The sequence below is a fragment of the Magallana gigas genome, chromosome 8 (genome assembly GCF_963853765.1).
Source record: "Magallana gigas chromosome 8, xbMagGiga1.1, whole genome shotgun sequence".
In the NCBI taxonomy this organism is placed as follows: Eukaryota; Metazoa; Mollusca; class Bivalvia; order Ostreida; family Ostreidae; genus Magallana; species Magallana gigas.
In genome coordinates this window covers 37,030,936-37,054,292 of record NC_088860.1, presented here as the reverse complement: position 1 = coordinate 37,054,292, position 23,357 = coordinate 37,030,936, and the positions used below count along the sequence as shown (strand labels likewise).

The 23,357-nt window shown below is 32.2% G+C and overlaps 2 protein-coding genes across 6 annotated transcripts in view; both read right to left on the bottom strand.

Moving 5' to 3' along the window:
- Positions 1-3,933: 3,933 nt before the first annotated feature.
- The window catches only part of LOC105343596 (sarcoplasmic calcium-binding protein), a 58,752-nt gene continuing 39,328 nt past the window's right edge, over positions 3,934-23,357 (bottom strand). The window contains exons 1-4 of one of the 5 annotated variants that reach the window (XM_034473631.2): positions 11,403-11,453; positions 9,250-9,350; positions 5,025-5,080; positions 3,934-4,727 (exon numbers count right to left, since the gene is read on the bottom strand). In XM_034473631.2, coding sequence (XP_034329522.2) covers positions 4,157-4,727; positions 5,025-5,080; positions 9,250-9,270 — 648 coding nt within the window. In that variant the 5' untranslated portion in view covers positions 9,271-9,350; positions 11,403-11,453 and the 3' untranslated portion in view covers positions 3,934-4,156. Of the gene's footprint in view, positions 4,728-5,024; positions 5,081-7,644; positions 7,696-9,249; positions 9,351-11,402; positions 11,502-23,357 lie in introns of those variants that run through there. The other 4 variants (XM_034473630.2, XM_011451012.4, XM_066070012.1 and 1 more) reach the window with 4 other exon arrangements.
- Positions 22,276-22,836, bottom strand: LOC105335648 (sarcoplasmic calcium-binding protein). Its single transcript, XM_066070047.1, has one exon. The coding sequence runs from the start codon at positions 22,834-22,836 to the stop codon at positions 22,276-22,278; it is 561 nt and encodes a 186-aa protein (XP_065926119.1).

Here is a 23,357-nt window from a genome sequence, read left to right as displayed (position 1 = left end):
GGTTAACAGCTGTACATTTACCAGGTGTTGATAATGTAGTGGCAGACAGGGAGAGTAGAATGATTCGAGATGAAACAGAATGGATGTTGAACGAAAAACTTTTTAAAACTATAACTAGTGTATATTTTAAACCACATATTGATTTATTTGCATCTCGACTTAACAAACAGTTAGAATGTTTTGTAAGTTGGAAAAATGAACCTGGAGCATCTTTTGTTGATGCATTCACTATTTCTTGGACTAATTTGTCTTTTTATGCTTTTCCTCCGTTTAGCATTATCGACCGAGTATGTCAAAAAATCCGGATGGACAAAGCAGAAGGCCTCTTAGTTACACCTCTATGGGACACACAGAACTGGTACCCAATCATCTTGAGAATGTGTGTGAAACCTCCACTTGCTCTGAAGTCATCCAAAACAATGCTGCAGTTGAAAAACAGTCCTACACAAGTGCTTCCTCTGGCCCGAAAACTTCATTTGATGGTGTGCCATGTTTCAGGGAAAATTTCAAGAAACTTGATTTATCGGAAAGATCAATTTCAGTTCTTATGAAATCATGGAGAGGCTCCACATGTAAACAATACAATGTGTACATTAAGAAGTGGTTTCAATATTCAAGTCAAGTTCAGTGTAACAGTTGTGTACCTACTATTTCTAATGTGTTAGATTTTTTAGCATCACTTATGACAGAGGGTTGTGGTTATAGTGCTATAAACACAGCCAGATCAGCACTTTTAGGTTTCATTATTGTAGATAATCTCCCTGTAGGCCAACATCCTTTAGTGAAAAGATTCTTGAGAGGTGTATTCAATATTAAACCTTGTTTGCCTAGATATGGTACTACTTGGGATGTAAATATAGTGTTAGAATACCTTAGTTTGTTAGAAAATGAGAGTTTGTCTTTACCAGATATGACCTTTAAGTTGACTATGTTATTAGCTTTAGTTTCAGGACAACGTTGTCAGTCCTTAGCTTGTTTAGATATAAGAGATATGTATATAGAGGATGATTGTATAGTATTTAAGTTTAATGTGTTACTCAAGCAAACAAGACCATCTTTTCAAGTTGCGCCTTTAGTGTTAAGAAAGTTTTCAGATAGTCCACCTCTGTGTGTATATTCACTGTTGAAACTGTACTTAAAAACAACAGCAGATATTAGAGGAGATACAACTAAGTTATTGTTGATGATTAGAAAACCACATAATGCTGTAACTAGTCAAACGGTAGCTCGCTGGATCAAAAAAGTGATGACAGACGCTGGCATAGACACGAACATTTTTAGTGCACATAGCACACGCTCCGCTGCCACTAGTGCTGCAAAGTCTGTGGGAATGTCGCTCACCGGTATCATGAATGCTGCAGGATGGTCTAACTCAGGAACATTTCATAAGTTTTACCACAGAACTGTAAATAGTGATAATTTTGGACTGTCAGTTTTATCCAAATATTCCACAAGTGACAATTCAACCCAATAGGTTGAAAATGTTTGTTTTAATAAATTTGGTAAACTAAAAAATTTGTTAATGCTTTCAGTAGAAATTAGGACATTATTGCTAAGTCCATTTGTCATATTTAGTGCTGTGACCACACTTTAAATCTCTCACGTGATCTCGATGCTGACGCATACTGATGGAGAATTTAAAAATTAAACGATACTTACAAAGTAGAAGTTTGATTGTAATTCTCCGAAGTATGCGTCAGTATTAGAGATCAGGTGCCACACCGCACCCACCCTGTATTGAGAGTCTCTGTTTGTGGCCTCAGCACCTTTTAAGATTGAATTCTGGGAATAGCTTTGCAATCTCACCTGATCTCTAATACTGACGCATACTTCGGAGAATTACAATCAAACTTCTACTTTGTAAGTATCGTTTAATTTTTAAATTATCCATTCTGAACATAAAGAAAAAGGAAAAATGAAATTTAAAATGATCTGTCGAAGTCAATTTAAAGAATATTTAGATATGCTCCTCTATATAATTTTAATAAATGATCTTTCACGATTCATGATTTTTTATCTTTGATATGTTGTGGCCTAGTATAATAAGATACTTATATACTTTATTTATTTCAATTTCTGCTTATTGAGAGCAGAAAAGGGGCAATAAATGTTTGATTTCTGAAGCATCAGCTCGTGTCAATACTTTCAGTACTTTAATTTCTATATGTTACCTTCAAAATGAATCATTTTTAAAAATTAATTTATACACATTTTAATTTGAACCTTATCTTTGGAATTTTTATTTTTGAAAAAAGGGATGTCGACACTCATGTCTAAATCGAAATCATAAAACAAGTGTCTTTAAATAGTTTGTTTTCGCATTGATAATATGTAACTCAATTATTTAATTGACCGACCGGCAGACCCCGTTGAATTTTTCTTTTTTCGGGGGGGGGGGGGTCTTGTATCAACCTCATTGTTTAGCGATAATGATGCTTTTGTGGATATTTTCTTTATTCAGCCGAGCTCTATACTGCTTTAACATTTTGTTTCATACACTAAGATAATAAAAATACGTGTTTTTCTTATATGATAACGTGTAACTCAATTATTTAATTCACCGACCGGCAGACCCCGTTTAATTCTTTTTTCGGGGGGGGGGGGGGTCTTATATCAAACTCATGGTTTAGCGATATGCTTTTGTGGATATTTTCTTTAATCAGTCGAGCTCTTTACTGCTTTAACAATTTGTTTCATTTACACTACAATAATAAAACTACGTGTATATGTATAGTTAAATCTGTAAACAAAGTCATAATATGTAAAATTTTATAGATCTAAGAAGATATATCCGATGCGGATCGAATTCTTTACTCGCATTTTTTTGTATCTATTTTCTTGATTTAATGTACATCGAGCTCATAATATTATTTTTCCAAAAATCATAGTTCCTTAAAAATGTTGTTATCCATAGATAATATGAAGAGACCTGATTTTTTTTATTCCGTCCTCATTCCGGATATTACGGTATGCCTTTTTCTGCAGCTAATTGATAAGCCCATGTATAGACGTTAAATTTTATCACTTCCATATCATTGCTGAACACCATCATTTTATGACAGCACAGGAAATGGGAAAGAAGAGGTATCTGTCGGTATTGGAGACTAGACTATGTTTAGGAAGATGAGATGATCATTTTTTAACTTGAGTACTACTATGAAAAACTTTAACCAACCCTGAAAAATTGGTAACACCAGGTCCATTAAAATGCCCAAAAATAGGTTTAGTGTTTTTTTTAATTAGGGCAGAGCAGAGAGATTGAAATTGATTTAATTAATAATTGATTTTTTCAATTTTTCTATTGTCAACTTTCCTTACTTATGTAGCAGTATACCTTAATCACCATGGTGTTTTTGTCTCTCAGTTAATTAGATACACAAATGCATGCTCTTTCTATGAACAGTTTAAAGGCGAGGCAGGCTACTGACAAACAAGTTGATAAAACACGATTATCAACACTCTCGTTTGAAGTAATCTTTTCGTAAGTTCTATGGTCGATACATCGATATTATCAGCAAATACAATCTTCCACTGGGTCGCATGTTGACTGAAAGTTTTCATACTAATTGTTAGACCATAATTAATCGCCTAATTGTCTATGGACTTTCCCGGTTTTCTCGATTACGACAAAGAGCACACAGCGGGTGTGACCGGTAGGCAGATGATGCTTACTCCTCCTACGCACCTGATCCTACCTCTATCTTTTTAGAGGTCCCTGTTCCTCTGCCTTGAATTTGTATTTCTTTGTATGGATTTTTGAGATGGTTGACAGTTTGTTATTGTCATTTTTCATCCATAAGAGAAATAAAATATACAATTATGATATCATATTTGCGAAAATAACAATTCACATGTATAAGTTTTTAGTGCTTGTGGTAGATATTTCATCATATTATTTTCAAATCAATCTTAAACTGAAAAGCTGACACCGACTCAAGAATTCTTTAAACGATTTATTGTTGTTTTGATTTGAAACAATCAGCTTATTTCAACAGAGCATAAACTTCAAAATGTATCGAAAATGCTTTTTTAAGTGCTCAAAAGCCATACTTTGATAAGGGTAGTGCCTTTCATAATTCATTTGCCATTTTATCATTTTAACTATATTGTGAAAATACTAAAATATATTACAATTTCAATGTTCAAAAGCAAACGGTTAGTTTCCATAAATTTCCATGATGATATCCTGTTTGCTTTGATCGACATCTGCTGTGAACTGGACCCAAGCGTCAACTAACAACTGTACGGTGAGCTGTTCATGGGCGGCCTTGAACAGCTTGTATGCGTCATTAATCTTTTCCTCGTCTACCTGGCCGAACTTAAAAGCCTTGAACCCATCGGCAAACTCATTTTCGGTAATATTTCGCTGCATGTCAGGTGTGAGAAAGTTTGCAATGTCCTCGAAACATCGCTCCATTTCCTCACGGAAAGCAGCATTGTCTTTTTGGTAGGCCTCTGCGAGAGAATTCACGAATTCATCGTTCGTCATCTTCACCTCGGGACCCTTAAGCTTACGGAAGATGTAGTCGTTCCACCATTTTTCGATGTCAAACTTTACATTCTCTGGTCTCTTGTCTCCTGATTTGTCCCCGCTTTCTAATTTCTTCCTAATTTCCGCAAACTTCTTGGTGGAGATGTCCCTGTCCTTAGTGGATATTACGCCGTCGTGGTCACCATCTAATGTTTGGAACCAAACTGACCACTTTTTCTTCAAGTATTCCATTTCTCTGTGATGAAATAAAGATAAATGAATTCAGTCAGTGTCAATAAGATAGATACTAATATCATAGCATTTAATGATTTGATTTATACGACGAAGAAACAGCCGCGATGTGACCATAGATATTAAATTACGCACTGTTCTGTGTTTTGAGTATTATTTGTATCATGTGTATCATATGTACCATATTACTCACGCTACGATAAAAATACAAATCAGATGATATATATATATTTCTCGAGGCTTAGTCGGGATGAAGTCTTCATGGAGGTTTATTGGAAACTTTCTCACTGATAAAACTTACGTGCTCTGTGACATCTCTTTGAATGAAGCACAGTTTCCTTTTTCCATCGATGACGTCTGTAACGATACCGAGTCCCACGATAATGAAGCAGTCCAAGACAAAAGTGAAAACTTAAACATTGTATTGTGATTGAAAACTCTGAACAAATGAAATGCTTTTAAAATGAGTCTCTATGTTATGTTAATACTGACAAACGTAGAGTATATTTAATGATAAATATTCATTTTATGAATGATTGAAATTTGGCCTTATATATAAAAAGCTTCATGATCCCGAGGCCTGCTCTAATTTGTAACATGTAACAAAAAAAACAACATAATGAAAAATATACACCAGAAATATACAGTGGATTTGTCAGAAATCGTGATCGTACTTTCGTAGAAAAATATTCAAACTCATTCAAATAAAAAACATAACCATATATACTAGTCCTGGTTTGAAGGAACTGGCCTTTTTACCACCTCCTTCAATAAAAAGTTTTCTTTGTTTATTGCAAGAATCATACAAGTGCCCAATTTGGGACCAAGTATTTTAAAGGGAAGGTAAAACGAATCGCTTTTTCCTCCAAACGGAGATGATAAAACTTGTTCCTAAGGGCAAGAAAACATCCTGCAAATGTGAGTGGTTTGTCCTTCCAATAAATTGTTAAACAGAATTACGCTCGTTCATTGAATACCTCACTATGAAGAATTGATTTTTCATTCACAAATATATTTCATTCTTATCTCTAGAAGCAGCCTGAATTTGAAAGAATGATGCTTATTTAAATTACCATGACATCGAATTATTCATTTGATTTACCGTCATCTCTAGCTCTTATCTTTATTACTTTATTGGTTATTTAAACCCTAAGCTTGTGGATAGAGTTCTCTGATCCTCCGGGTGGCAATCATATTTTCGCTTTTCAATTTGTGTTTCAAATCATTTTAGATCATGCAGTCCATGTATTGCTTCAATTTTTTATATAGAAAAATAAAGGAACACTTTTCTCAGATTATCTTCTGTTTTACAATAAATGTACTGATTTATTGAATTAGGTGTTGATATTTTCTTCTCCAAAATAAAACAAAATTATTAAATTAATAAACATTTAAAAAATGTTAGTGTTATGTTCGTAATATGGATACAAAAATTTAAGTGCAAAACTTTTTTTTGCCAACTTAAAACTTGAGTAATTGTCATTTCTAAAGTTTATGTTTATTTAGCATGCCACTCATTTAGGCTTTAAAAAATAAAATTCGCTATGTATAAACTTTTTTTTATAGTTTGAGGACAATGATTTGCGTCTTACAAAAGTGTGAATGGTACAAGAGGATAGATAATTAAAAAAAAAAACTACTCAATTAATCACTTAAGTGGTTTGTTGAAAGGAAAACACAATGATTTGTTTAACCTTTTTGATTTTGGAAGAAACGTTTATGGATTGTGACTAATGTTCCTCATTGAAAGTACAGTTCATAGAAGTGCACAAATTCAGAGACATTTGAAACACAAATACAATGAATAATTGTTAGCGAATACTATGACATTCGTAGAAAATAGTAGCAACACGTGTTAAATCAAACCTGCTGTAAACATTGCAATTAGTCAGTATACTTAGTCCAGTCCACACTTTGCAAAAAAATTGTTTCCCTTTGCGGGGCCAACTAAAAGGTCAGAAGGAAAAATAATTGTTTCCTTCTTTATGCTACCACATATTTGTGCGTCCTGTGTAAAAATCTCGTTGACTTTTATTTATTCATTCGATGTGTGGGTAGCCCCATCATGGGGCAATCAAAATACTCAACGGAAACAGGATTTTATTGTCAAATGACAAAGTTACAAACTTCTTAACTTCAAAGACTACTGTGAGAAACATATGGCTTTTATCCCAAAGATGGCGGCCAAAGGATATAACTTTTGTAAAGTGTGGATTGTCTTTAGTGTCGGTGCTATTTTAAGTCGTATCATCAAGCGAACTGACATGCTATTACAAAAATGCCTGTACACGTATGCTTTGCATGAATTTACATGCATCTTGGCAACTCATCAAAATAAGTTGAAATTGATTTTGTGTAATATACAGGTTATACTGATTTAGCCTGGAGTATAAAATTAGTATAAAGTAGGATAATTACAATCAGCCGATGACCAAATAGCCGACAATTTATTTAAATAGTTTGTGCTCAGGTCAATGGTTGACACAAACTACAGAAAGTATACAGAATACGAAAAATACTAGATTTAAAATGCCTGCTAAATAGGTCATATCAGCTTCCTTTTTAAAAAAATTGAAGTAACAAATTATGTATTGTGACTGTAAAAAGAAAAGGGTTTCCTATTTCCTGGTGTCATTATCTTTTTGCATTTTTTTAGTACTAACATTTTAGTTTCTATGTAAGATATAATTAAAGTTTATTATCGAAAAACATGTAATCTTCAAGAGTACAGTTTCCTGTTAAATGTTTAATATCAACGCATATGTACATTTATTAACATTTGTTGAAGTAATTTTCGCATTCATATATCATACAGGTTGAACTTGAACTGCAAGCTGTAAAAGGAAGATATTACCCTACGAAAGAAGCGTGTTTAAACTACTTGCAAACAACACATACAAGTAACAAAATTTAGTACGTACAACTACAAGCAACCTCTCAGCTTCAGAATATCCACGAGGCGCACTTCTCTTCTACAAGTCTTCTAAATTATTAATTTTTGTTTACTATTTTAGCCAATACAGGGATTTGTTTTTCAATTTAAATCACAGTAGTTATATAGAACATAAAACTGAGTTTCAGTCCAACAGGCTTGAAAGGCTTAAGGAACCTTAAATAGTGAAGATTGTAGGGGTGTATGACACACTTCTAAAGATTTCATTGATCATGATGTTAATCAAACTGTTAATGATACATTGACACCGCTTAATGATATAAATATCATGAAGCGGTGCAATCGCAACGCCTATCATGCTTTGAAATATTGCATAAAAGTTGACATCGCCAATGGCTTATGATATATTGCCGCTTAATGATGGAATTGTATCATTCAGCGTCACAAATGCACAGCAGCCGTAACGCTTATTGAAACAAGCAAATATCTACACTCTCAGTCAACCGCTTGTTATCATTAGGTGTCGAGCCTTTAATGATACGAAATTGTAAAATTGAAAGCAGTCTTCAATCAAATAACACCGTTTGATTTCCCATTAGTAATGGGTTATTTTAATATAACATGTACCCGTACTGTATTTTCAAGTTCTGCATTAATGATAAATCTTCATAAAGGATAGATAGATAGATAGATAGATAGATAGATAGATAGATAGATAGATAGATAGATAGATAGATAGATAGATAGATAGATAGATAGATAGATAGATAGATAGATAGATAGATAGATAGATAGATAGACACTCTGATAAACACTCTGTTCACCGGGCTGCAGAAAAGTAATGACTAGTATAGTGCCTAAGTCAAACAAAAAAATTAATATTTCAGTGCATATTGTGGGGTTTTTGTAAAACAAACTTTACTGGCTAAGTTTTAATCTCTGAACGATTTAAATGTTCAGATACAAGACATGTAAACACTTGAAAGTCAAGTGGACTTGTTATACTTTTAAACTGGGTTTCCGTAGTAAAAATTCGGTTATAAAAATTTTGGGCGGGCAGCTGCCTATGAGTTAACCGATACAATGCTATGTTTAGTATATCATTATGTAAGCACCCTCACATATTCATATTATCATAGCAAGGTTACAGTGATACCTTATTTTTTGTGAATATTTGGTAGTAGTTAATTTTCCATTTATTTTTATTTCTGATTCGTTGAGACCAAAGATATTAGGATTAGTCAGTTGATGCATCTCTGAATGATGCATCATATTAAGAATTATGTCCAAAAAATATTAGGCTTCATTTTATTCATAGCTTTTATCTATTCTTAAATTTAAAAATAAATTTCAAAAGAGATACAAGGACTGTTGTTCAGAAATAATTCACTTGTATAATAAATGAAATACTATTTAGCATTAGGTGTTGCAATTACAACGCGTATTGCTCCTTATAGCATTAAACGGCGTTGTATCATTATTAACGGTTGTTACAAGGGACTTAAATACATTCTTGATAATTGTTACTACCTGCAAAGAATAGGTAGCATTGATTCACAATTAGAAAAAAAAAACCATGCTGGTACATTCATAGAAATTTATAGTCAAAATAAACTATTTAAAAAAAAACTACCTTAGATTCTCGCTTTGCCATATCAACACAATAAACCCTCTCTGCACGAAAAACAAGTGGTTTCTGTTTTATTCGGTAACTATGGTGGCATATTTCTGTCCCTACATGCAAGATAAATTATGTCAACATGCAAGATAATTATGCTGACATGTAAGATAATTATGTTGACATGCAAGTTACACATCCTTTTAGAGGAATTTGATTTTTAAATGGGAGAAAAGTATCTGGAGTGTGACTAATGTTCCTCATTGAAAGTAATAGAAGTGCACAAATTCAGAGACATTTAAAGGTCATATGAAACGATATCCTGACCATATTGAGTTATATACGGGAATGAGTTCATAAGTGCCTATTTAATACGACTGACATTGTTTTTTGGATTGAGCGCCACAGTCGGTCGATCACTTAATTGGGAAAAGGAACATTGACTTACGCGGCTTACCTCCCTTGCTTATGACGTCAGTAAGACCCAATAGCCTTATAAAGCTATGTTGCGAATACAAATATCCATGTCATTTTGCAGCATTTTAAAAGAAAAAAATACTATGTTATATAAAAACTTGTATAATTATACAATAACAACCACGTCAGTATTTTTTCTCTCAAGAAATGAAATCGTGTGCGTTTATATTTATTAGCGTGTATACATATTCAGTTTCGAGACTGCACGGAGAATGAATGATTTTCTTCATAGATCAACATGCAAGTATAATATGATTTTAATATATGCATGTATATGTGTTTTATTTTGATCTTTTTAATGAAATTGATAAATTCAAAAATAACTGATCGTTTTTTCCCATTTGCACGTTCATGCAATTCATTAAGATTTTTTTTTCTAAACAACTTATAGGCCTCGTGGTGCTTCATTCGCTTCACGATTAAATTGTTTGTTTCGTTTTCAAATTTACAAATATGTTACCATTTAATTATTTTTAGTCTAAGAAAAATTTCTTCAAATGTTTTGATTTTGAAACGTGTACTTGTATGTGCGGTGTTTTGATTTTACAACGTGTATATGCGGTGTTTACTCACAGATCCCTTCTATCTCACTTTCTTCCGCATTTTTTCTTTCTTTTTTTTTATCATTATTGATGCTTGTTCTTAATAAAAATCTCTTGATTATCTTCGCATTCGTTCACAACTATATTTATCAAACAACCGATTTATTTTACCGATACATTTCTAAATCCTTTAATGCCATATTTCCGCGAACTAATTTAAGAAATCGTTAATACACGTGTACACAAAGTATTTTCCAAAGATATTGCTACATGTATATATCAATAAGTCAGAAAGTCATATCATTTCAAAAAAAAAATTTGGAATAATTTTGCGGCATTTTACAGCAGCTCTTAAATACAAACAATGTACACAATGCCTCAAACATTTTCATTGGCCTGCCTTATACTTTTTGATGTGACAAAATAAATCAAATCAATTAAAATGCTTTAATTCCCTTTAAATGTAGCTTAATCATTATACGTACCGAAAAAAAAAATGATGTTTCTATTTTAAAAGGATAAGGTGTTAAAATTGAAGCATTTCCTTCGTTAAATTTCCAATGCAGTACGGGATCTTCATCATGATTTTACTCTGGTGTGAAGCTGATATTAGATTTATTCATTATAACGACCAATTAAAACTAAGTCATCTGTACTACGAAATCAAATGATCTCATTTGAAAAGAAAGACACGTTCATATATGCAAAAATTACTAAAATTTAATCGAAAAACTACTGTAAAATTAGACTAGTTTTGATGCATTGTTTACATCGGTGGGTCTGTGTGACGCCATAAATCCACAAAATCAAGAACGATAAGCGGGGAAGAATTTTTTCAGGCGCTCAGTTTTTACGGTTATTTCTCAGTAATGCAAAGGCAAAAACATCTTACATCACGTATTTTAACATTTGTTTATACCAAGCTTTATATTTATGAAAGAAAATCATAGTGTTAAAAATCGTTTCATATTACCTTTAAGAACACGAATGCAAAAGAATAGTTGTTAACGAATACTACGACATTCGTAGAAAATAGTAGCAACATGTGTTAAATCAAAGTATATGTAGCATTTATTTACAATAAGAAAAATATCCATGATGGTACATTCATTGAAATTTATAGGAAAAATACTATTTAAAAAAACCTACTTTATATTCTAGCTCAGCCGTATCAGCACAAGAAACCTTCTCTGCACAAAAAGGAAGTGGTTTGTGTTTTAATCGGGAACAATGGAGGCATATTTCTGCCTTCTACATGCAAGATAAATTATGTCAACATACAGAAAAATAATGTCAACATGCAAGATAATTATGTCGACGTGCAAAATGATTATGTTGACATGCAAGTTACACATCCTTTTGAGTAATTTAATTTTTAAATGGGTAAAATCATTTACTTATGCCGTATCATACATTATATTAGATGAAAAATGCACAATATTCATCACAACATGCGACTTATTTATGTTGACTTGCAAAATAATTATGTCAGATACGGGCGTAAGTAATTAAGTGATTTACCTAAATAAAAATCAGGTTCTCTTTAAAGATTTCAGTTATTTGCATATACACATAATTATCTTGCATGTTGACATAATTATCTTGCATGTTGACATAATTCATCTTGCATGTCGGGGCAAAAATATGTCACCATACTATGTAAATGTGGTTTGTGTCAATTATCTAATGGAAATTCGAAATCTTTTTCTAGAAACATAGTGGGTTTTTCGATTTCCGCCAATGCATGTATCAGCATTATCAAATTGGAGTGTGTGTTTCCCCTTGTTAACAATGAATGAGCTTTCTCTACACTTATTTGAAATTTTGCTCTAGTAAATTTATCGTTATTCAGTGGCGTCGGAAGTAAATTGAAAGTGGGGGGGGGGGGGGTTTGAACTAATCATTAAAAATCTTGACAGGCAAAAACAAGAGGCCCAGGGGCCACATTGCTCACCTGAGCAACAATATCCGTAACTCTGATTAAATAAGCATTACAGTATCAAAATCAAAATATCTCGACAACTTAGTAAAGTAGACCTTACTCATATTTTTTTAGATCTACCGATTTTTTTCAACATATTAAAATGGTAAATATCAAGCCTCTTTTGTTGTTGTACCCGTAAGAAGATTTTCTTCTATTTCTATACACCCCCCCCCCTCCATTGGGGCTCCACTATTCTCTAGGGAATCATGTCTTGATCAAAGTTTAATCTTCACAACCCGTACTTTCACACAAGTTACTGCTTTTTGGACTAAAAACTTTCCCAGAATATTTCTAAAGATTTTCTCTATATATTCCTATGTAAAAATTCACCCCCCCCCCCTTTTTACCCCGCCCTACCCCTGGGGACAATGATTTAAACATACTTGAATCTACACTATTTGAGGATGCCTCCACAAAAGTTTGAGCCTTTCTTGCCTAAAAGTTTGTAAGAAGAAGATTTTAAAAGAATTTCACTACATTAAATATTCCTATGCAAAAGTTCATCCCCCTGTTGTGGCCCATCCTACCCCCGGTGACCATGATTTGAACAAACTTGAATCTATACTATATTTGACCCTCCCCCCCCCCCCCATTGTGGCCCCACCCTACCCCCAAGGACCATGATTTGAATTAACTTGAATCTGCACTATCTGAAGATGCTTCAACTCCAATTTGAGCTTTTGTGGCCAAATAGTTTTTAAAAAGACTTTTTAAGCTTTTTTCTATATATTCCTATGCAAAAATTTGACCCCTCATTGTGGCCCCACCCTACCCACAGGGACCATGGTTTGAAGAAACTTAAATCTACATTACCTAAGGATGCCTCCACACAAGTTGAAGCTTTCATGTCAAAAAAACTTATGAGAAGAAGATTTTTAAAGATTTTCTCCATACACTCTTATATCAAAATCCATCCCCCATTGTGGCCCCATCCTACCCCCGGGGACCATAATTTGAACAAACTTGAATCTACACTACCTGAGGATGCTTCAGTACAAGTTACACTATTCTGGCCTTATAGTTTTTGAGAAGATTTTTGAAAAATACCAACAAATTTTCAATATATCTAAATTATCTGCCCTTGAAAGAAGATGTTGCCCTTTATTTCCACAAACTTGAATCCTCTTCACCTAGTGTGCCAAGTTTGGTTGAAATATGGTTCTTGAGAAGATGAAAATATGAAAAGTTTACAACAACGCTAACGCCAATACCAACGCCGACAGACAACGGACAAATTTTGATCAGAAAAGCTAACTTGAGCTTCCAGCTCAGGTGAGCTAAAAAACTAATTCCCTAAATCATGATAATCCTAAGCCGGGGGGGGGGGGGGTTAGTATACCTAGAACTCTTACCTGCCAAAAAGTGTTTTCCCAAAATCATGAAATTCCTAATAATTTGCAAAAAAAAGGTTGGGGGGGGGGCAACGTTCCCCTAGCTCCCACCCCCACCTCCCAGTTCTGACGCCTATGTTCTTACAATACGACTCTTTCTTAATAATACGGACATCGCTCTGCCCGGTCATGATCTCCTGCACACGTGCTTTGACGGCAAAACCATCAAGAGTAAAGTTTGTTCCGCCCCTCTCACCACGACAATTTTTTTATATTATCATTATACCAACACTAAGTCTTGTATATATAGGAATATCTAAATTTATCGGTTAAAAAGTCGGTAGGTGCCAGGGGAGAATAAGAGACCCGTGCATGGGCCACATCGCTCACCTGAACATTTTATTATAGCTTTTAAGTCATTTTCCCTATATCTTTCTTCGTTAAACTTCGAACCCCTCTAGGGGGCCCCAATATTAGTCCGGGTTACGATTTTAATAATTTAGAATCTACATTATTTGATGGTAGTTGCATAGTTATCTCACAAAATGTAGCAATGTACAAATTTTTTAACATTTTCATAATAACATATTTCTATGTTAATCTTTAAACCCCTTTTGGGATTCCAGCATTAGTCTGGGAATATCTCTCTCTCTCTCTCTCTCTCTCTCTCTCTCTCTCTCTCTCTCTCTCTCTCTCTCTGCTGTGTCCTTACATTTCCTAAAACCATTGATAGGTAATAGATTTTGTTTTTTTTAATTTTATTCCTAATACAAATATTTTCAAGGAATCAAGATGTATACAAAGTCATAGGATCAGCAGAAAACATCAATACTAATTAAACAATACTATCATATAAGCATCATGATATGACTTGCATTTAATATGATACATGTAAGTCTCATACCCTGTAGATATAAGATACTCAACAATAAATCATATAAATTAATTTTAAAATAAAATGCAAATATCATATTTCTAGAGATATATACAGAGGACATCAGTTAATTAACATCATATAAGTACATATGCACTGCATTACTAAAATAGTGAACATTTATTAATAATTGACTAACAACTTCACCAAGAAGGACATGAAGGTTTTCTTTCAAACATTACATTATCTCTCTACTTGTAAGACCCACCTGTAATTAAGAAATAAAGTACGAGTTTTCGTGAATGTTGCAGAATATAAAAGCCGAGGCGTTAGCCGAGGCTTTTATATTTCAAACAACATTTCGAGACCGAGGAGGTTATCCTGCAACATTCACGATAACAAGAACTTTATTTCTATTCTACTAACAGCCCAGTATTTCTACGGATCGTTTCTCCTATAGAGAGACGATCTAGGTCATTTTGACGGCTGTTCCGTGTAACCCTAATGGTTTTGTTGGTAATGTTTACATGTGTATCGATCAAAGGAATCACATGCAGACGACAGAAATTTCTTTGGTTTTTTAATACTCTTATCTTATTTATAAAATATCTTTGAATCATGTTCCTAATATTATAAAGGCAATTTAATACGATTATTACTACTACACGATACATATTTTATGTAAAAACATGCAGTAAAAAAATGCTAGGGAGGTGCTAGGAACAGCCGCATTGATCTCTTAAAAATAAACATTTGAGGCAATACACATCGTTTTGACTGGAACTAACACGTGAAACTGACATGGTTTTAAAACTTTTTACGGTTTGAAGTTGTACTTTCATAGTCAGTGCGAGACAAATAGGTATTTCTGATCTGATAATTTACTGATGACGTTCGTGGTATATTGGAGAATAATGTCCGCGGCATCTCTTTGATCTCGGCAATAACTGTAGTAGAATACAAAAAAATAAGTGTTTCTATTCATTTAAATTTGCACCTCATGAGTTTGAAATCTCCGAGGCTTTAACATTTTCTTCCTTGTCATTTCTTTTTCCAAAATAATGATTCGTGAATTGTTGAACAATTTTGAAAAAAAAATTATTATACGTTAATTTGGTTATGATGTAATACCTCCATCCAAATTACATGTGTATAATCTCATGGTGTCCCATAAGTATCATAGCTTGACCAATACACAATCATTTACATATATTTAATACATATGTATCTATTTTGGTAAATCACTAATTTAGAATTACTAATTGTAGTTTGGCCTTGAAATCCATTAACACAGATTAACAAAAAAAATGATCCTAATTGATTAGCCCAAGTAAAGACGTTAAATTATATCACTTCTATATCATTGCTGAAAATCATCATTTTATGACAGCGCAGGAAATGGGAAAGAAGTGGTATCTGTCGACATTAGAGACTAGGCTATGTTTTGGAAGATGAGAAGATCATTTTTTAACTTGAGTACTACTATGAAAAACTTTAACCAAACCTGAAAAATTGGCAATACCAAGTCCATTAAAATGCCCAAAAATGCAGGTTTTTTTTTAAATAAAATCATAGCAGAGAGATTGAAATTGATTTAATTAATAATTGATATACACAGGCAACTTCGCCACATATGATTCACATATGTGAATCATATGTGGATCATATGTTAATCATAGGTGACAAATCATATGATCCACATATGATTCACATATGATTTACATATGATTTACATATGATAGCCCTTTCAAATGATTAACATATGAAACTTTTATGTGTGTTGGAAGTTATTTTTATATGGGAATCATATGAAAGGGGCATCATATGCAAATCATATGAAACATGCATATGTGGTTTTTTTTCATATTTATCAAAAGGAAAATATACACTTGTGCACACAGAAAATAAGGTATTTCTGCTTTAGATAAAATTTATCAATATATTTCTAAAGTTTGTAGGCACAAGCATATTATTCTACAGATTTATCCCTAAAATGTCTTGTTTTCCATACAAAGAAATAGCTTATTTTACACAGTACACATAATGAAATTATTCAAAGAAAATAGAAAAAAAAAGTTATAAGCATTTGTCGATACATATATTCTACTTAAGAATACAAATTATTGGACAATTGATTTCATAAATGTATAAGTACTGTCATGTATACCAATGAGGTCATATCATGAGTACATATACCAAAAATCATTAAAGTCATCATCAAAGCTAAAAATTGAGTAAAAGCAATGTCCAGCGCTTGTTTAGAAATCTCTGAATTTCATGTTTTAATTCTGTTCTCTTGTTTATCTGCTTGCTGTCCATGGTCATGAAATAGAATAATGGCCAGAATATTCTTAGAATAAGTATCTCTTTATAATTCTTCAGTATCTCCTTGGTTGCAGACTAAATTTTCTTTAGAATATATGGTCCCTTCAAAATGATGAAAAAATATTTTAAAAACTAGACTCAGTGTAATTTGTAATGTACAATATTCCAAACATCTTTAAATCAACTTATTATAAATGAGAATAAAGCAACTCACCTAAAACATAGTAGACTTCATTAGTTTATTTTTAATGACTTTTGCATATGCTCATGATCTTGAATCTCTCAATAACTCTTGAATTTATTTGGAACTGAATGAAAAAAACAATTTTTTTGATAGCAGCTATATAATACTTACCTTAAGCAAAAGTCTGGACTAATGAATCCCTCAGAATAATTAAGTCACTTTAAAGCTTAAGATTGTAGTGCACATGATCCTTTTTTAACAATTTACTAAAATAAATAATTGAACAATTACTGAACATAGTGGTACATAACTATTCTTCGTTAAAAAAAAATTTAAAAAATCAACACACAAGATATTATCAAAACATCTCAAAGTATTCACATCAGGCTTGGGGTAATGCTAAATGTAATGGTAATGCATTGCATGCATTGCATGCATTACATGTTTTCAAAGTAATGCTAGTAATGTGTAATGCCACAAAATTAGCATTACAAGTAATGGTAATGTAATTAATTACTTTCCAAAATCTAGTGTAATGCTGGAATTACATGGCATTACTTTGCATTACTATGCTTATTTATGCATGTTCACTTTTAAAAATGTGATGAATAAATGAATAGTTGAAATTGAATTTGATTAAATTTATTTTTAAAGAAGAAAGAAAGAATTCTTGAGATAAAAATGTTTTGATTGTATTATTAAAAAAGATTTTTCAAAATACATTTTTGAATTGTTGATATTACTAAATATAACAGCACAATTTCATAACATTTTTAAGAGTGTTGTTATTAAGAGTTTTTAATCATTTAAACAATTTACTTCAATTAGTTTGCATTTCAATAAGACATGTGTCAACAACACACTATGCCCCCCAGGATAATCTAAGTATCAAAACATTCTATTGTTATAAGAAGTGCTAAACACCCCAATTCCCTTACCTTCGCTATGTCCCAATAGAATAGGAGACAGGCATGCACCTTTAAAAGCAAAATGAATACACTGTCCATCCATAATGAAAATAACTATCACTTCCAATATTATAACCCATTTGAAAATAATTATACATGTACTTACTTATTTCTCTCTCTCTCTCTCTCTCTCTCTCTCTCTCTCTCTCTCTCTCTCTCTCTCTCTCTCTCTCTCTCTCTCTCTCTCTAATATTAAGTACACTGTACATTAGTTTGGACTGATAGAAAATACAAGTTTCATGTATTTTTGCTATTATTGCACTTAATATATCCTAAGATAAAGATCTTCAAACAGTACTTTTCAGTCCAAGCTTCGACTGCTCCTGTAAAAAAATTATTTAGTATAGCTGGGAAGATTTTCAAACTAACAAGATGCAGTTAAAAGATGAACCCTTTTAAACTTCGATCATAAAGTGCAAAAGCAATCTTTTGTCTTAAAGTGCCCTCAGTAGAAAGAAATACGATTAAAACATCGTATCTTAAGAAATATAACTGGGAAAAACCATCTGTTTATGAATTATTACAATTAAGTGTCCAAAATTATAAAGATTTGTGTAATCTCTATTTATATATAAATATCTCAATTTAGCTTTCAATAACCGCAACATTATTTCATAAATTGTTTTTTGTTATGCATGTTATTCTGTGTCTCTATTTCGTATCCTACATTGTATCATGCCAAATGTCTATAAATATCATTTTACTTATGTAATACGTATGTTGTTCATAATGCCACAAGATGATTATATATTGAGAAAATAAAGAATGACTCTTGTATAGTCATTGAATTTGAACCTGATATTGAGCATGAACCTGTAGATATGTTAAAGAGTGTTTTATATTTGAAACATTTGCGAAAACTCTTTATTAGCTTTGCTTTTTTAAAACAAAGTAATGGTAATGGTAATGCATTACTTTACTCATGTAATGGTAATGTAATGCATTACTTCAAGAAAATCAAGTAATGGTAATTTAATGCCCAAATTCATGAAGTAATGGTAATGTAATGCATTACTTTACAATGTAATTCGCCCAAAGCCTGATTCACATTAAAAATAATACAATGTTACTGGTTCTTTAAAATACAAGTAGTGCTTTAAATTACCATGAATGAAATGTTATGAACTTGTAATGCAATTTACAGTTATCAGAAAGTTGACAAATATGCTACCTTTGAAATCCTTTTAAACCCAGAATTTGTGTATATATCTTTGTGTGCAGTTTTGCTTAGTTGAAACATGCTTTCTGGTGAGCACTCAGCAATCAAAAACCATAAAAAATAAACTTTTCAATAATCCTAACAATAAGTGTGATATTGGGTTGTCCCAAATATAAGCAAGTCCACTTAATAGTTCTTCATTTATTCAGATACATGGATTTAAAGGATTAAACCCTGTAATATAATTAATAGATATCAGCATAAAAAGGATCAATGTTTACAATAAGGTTCAGCATAAAAATATACAATCATATTCAATTACATATTCATGAAATTCTGATTATAATGCATCATAATTTCAGGGTCAAGAAGAGTTACTGCCCTTGAACACAATTTACAAAAATATAGAAATATGCTCTATATCATTATCAATATTTAATTAAACAAACTTTCAATGTAGCTCATTTGTAGATTACATTATATCAAGGTACATATAATAAATATGAAAATATAAGTTTGCAACGATCACCTGTTTATGGAACAAGGTTTCACAATCCTGATTAATCTGATCATGGTAGTACTCTCTAACTACAAGTATTAAATATGGTAACAATAACTAACCTTTCACATATATTATAAATGAGATACTATAGCTTAGATATCAAAAGTATGAATTACTGGGATAATTTATAAAATACGTCCATTCTTTCATAAATAAAGTATTATAACCTCAAAAAGTAGAATTAGCCAAATGTACCAATTAACAGAAAATATTATTATTATCTATTAAATTATTTATTAATGTTCAAGAATACCAAAAAATAGAACTTACTATAACTGAGTGCTTCCAGCTTAAAGGGGCATGGTCATGATTTGGGTCAAAAATTATTTTCCGATTTTAATATTCACAATGCTTCAGAAAGGCATTTTTAATAGGCACCCTAAATTTGAGTGTCATTTGTTGAGTTATAAGCGAGTTACAGAGCTTGAAATTCTTCGCTATGTAAACAAAGCGTTTGTTTTACATTATGAACGCTGAAATAAAAATTTCAGTTTTAAACTTAAAACGAATGTATTAAACGTTAGGAATTGTTTATCCTTGCCTAAAATAAATAAAAAGATAGAAAAATAAGCTGGAAAAAGATTTGTTACTGATATATTGAATCTATGTAAACAAAAACAGGGCACGAGCCTTGTTTACATGACAAAGAATTGTGAGCCCTTTATCTTGCTTTTAACTCTGCGAATAACTATCAAATTTTATTTGATTATTAGAAATGCTGACTGAAGCATTATAAGCAATAGAAATCGAAAAATAAAATTTGACCAAAATCGTGACCATGCCCCTTTAATATGTTGATCAAATAAATAAATAAGTTAAATTGCCTCTTGTAGAAAACAGGTCAGTTAGAGCAGGAAAAATTATAAAAACATACTTTTGGCTAAGTTTACCACCTGATCCTGTCCACATGTATGTAAGTGACCATTTAATTTTTTTATTTTTTTGGATGAATTATTTTTTTTCTCAGAGTTACTTATTCGTTCTAAGAAGGATAAATGTGGATACGTACATATGTAACATATACTTTAAAATTAATTCTTTTAAGACGCATGTCTGCCAACACATATGTACTACATGCTTACATGTAGCTGTGTCATTATTGTACATTAAACCTAAGTACGGCTTATACAACGTAACAGGATATGTAAACATTAAATAATGTTGTTCAAATTTGATTATATTAATAATATGCAAAATAAAATTAAAAAATTAAAAAAAAATAAAAAAAATTAATAAATAACAAATAAAGAAATATTTTTATAAACACTAAAAAATATCATGAAATTATTTACAAATTTCTTTCACATGATTCTCATATAAATACACTTGTGTTATATATATGATCATCATATGAAGGAATTTTCATATGTGAATCATATGTATATTGCTTCACATGATCCACATATGAGTGTTCAGATGATTCTCTTATGATCTGCCACATATTATACTCATATGATTCAATATGCATATGATACACATATGATTATCATATGATTCTCATATGAAAGGCAATTACATATGAGAATCATATGTGGCGAAATTGCCAATGTAGAATAATAAACGCGGTAACTTCAAATTCTCTATTGTCAACTTTCCTCACATATGTAGCAATATACCTTAATCACCTGCATATTGTGTTTTTGTCTCTCAGTTAATTCGATACATTTAGGCATGCTCTTCCTATGAACAGTTTTTAAGGCGAGGAAAGCTTCTGACAAACAAGTTGATAAAACACTCTTGTTTGAAGTAATCTTTTCGTAAGTTCTATGGTCGATACATCGACCTTATCAGCAAATACAATCTTCCACTGGGTTGCATGCTAACTGACATTTTTCATACTAATTGTTAGACCATAATTAATCGCCTAATTGTCTAAGGACTTTTCCATTTTTCCCGATTACGACAAAGAGCACACAGTGGGTGTGACCGGTAGGCAGAGAATGCTTACTCCTCCTACGCACCTGATCCTACCTCTATCTTTTTAGAGGTCCGTGTTGCTCTGCCTTGAATTTGTATTTCATTGTATGGATTTTTGAGATGGTGAACAGTTTGTTATTGTCATTTTTTTATCCATAAGAGAAATAAAATGTACAATTATGATATTATATATGCAAAAATAAAATTTCACATGTATAAGTTTAAAATGAAGTGTGTGCAGTATAATAATGATCAGTTCAAGATATTTCATTATATCATCTTCAAATCAATCTTAAACTGAAAAGCTGACACCGATTCAAGAATTCTTTAAACGATTTACAGTAAAACACGGTGATAGCGAACACGCTTATAATGAATTGACGCTTACAGCGAAGTGAATTTTATTCCCCAAGTCTCTATTTCATGTTGTAAACTTGACGGTTATAACGAATTACGCTTATAACGAAGTTAAATTGCCCGTCCCAGGAACTTCGTTATAAGCGTGTTTTACTGTATTGTTGTTTTGTTTTGCCACATTCAGCTTATTTCAACAGAGCATAAACTTCAAAATGTATCGAAATTGCTTTTTTTTCGTGCTCAAAAGCCATACTTTGATCAGGGTAGTGCCTTTCATAATTCATTTGCCATTTTATCATTTTAACTATATTGTGAAAATACTAAAATATATCGTACAATTTCAATGTTCAAAAGCAAACGGTTAGTTTCCATAAATTTCCATGACGATATCCTGTTTGCTTTGATCGACATCTGCTGTGAACTGGACCCAAGCGTCAACTAACAACTGTACGGTGATCTTTTCATGGGCGGCCATGAACAGCTTGTATGCCTTCTTAATCTTTCCCTCGTCTACCTGGCCGAACTTAAAAGCCTTGAACCCACCGGCAAACTCCTTTTCGGTAATATCTCGCTTCATGTCGGGTGTGAGAAAGTTTGCAATGTCCTCGAAACATCGCTCCATTTCCTTACGGAAAGCAGCATTGTCTTTTTGGTAGGCCTCCGCGAGAGAATTCATGAATTTATTGTTCGTCATCTTCACCTCGGGACCCTTACGGAAAATGTAGTCGTTCCACCATTTTTTGATGTCAAACTCCCCACTCTCTGGTCCCTTGTCTCCTAAGTTGTCCCTGCTTTCTAATTCCTTCTTAATTTCCGCAAACTTCTTGGTGGAGATGTCCATGTCCTTCGTGGATATTACGCCGTCGTGGTCACCACCTAATGTTTGGAACCAAACTGACCACTTTTTCTTCAAGTATTCCATTTTTCTGTGATGAAATAAAGATAAATGAATTCAGTCAGTGTCAATAAAATATATACTTATATCCTAGCATTTAATAATTTGATTTAGACGACGACGAAATAGCCGCAATGTGACCATAGATATTATGTTGAATTACGTTTTGAGTATTATTTGTTTAATGTGTACCATATATATCATATTACTCACGCAACGAGGAAAATACAAATCAGTTCATGGTTATGTCTTTTATTTGAATAAATTTAAATATTTTTCTACGAAAGGATATCAAGAGTTCTTACAAATCCACGGTATGGTTTTTTTCATTCACAAATTGTGAATGGTACAAGAAGGTAGCTAATAAAACAAAAAATCTACTCACTTAATCACTTAAGTGGTTTGTCGAAAGGAAAACCCCATATGATTTGTTAAACCTTTTTGATTTTGGGAGAAACGTATATGGATTGTGACTAATGTTCCTCATTGAAAGTACAGTTCATAGAAGTGCACAAATTCAGAGACAATTGAAACACAAATACAAAAAA

Coding starts and splice junctions, on each gene's coding strand:
- LOC105335648 (XM_066070047.1), bottom strand. CDS start 22,836: ATGGAATACTTGAAGAAAAAGTGGTCAGTTTGGTTCCAAACATTAGGT.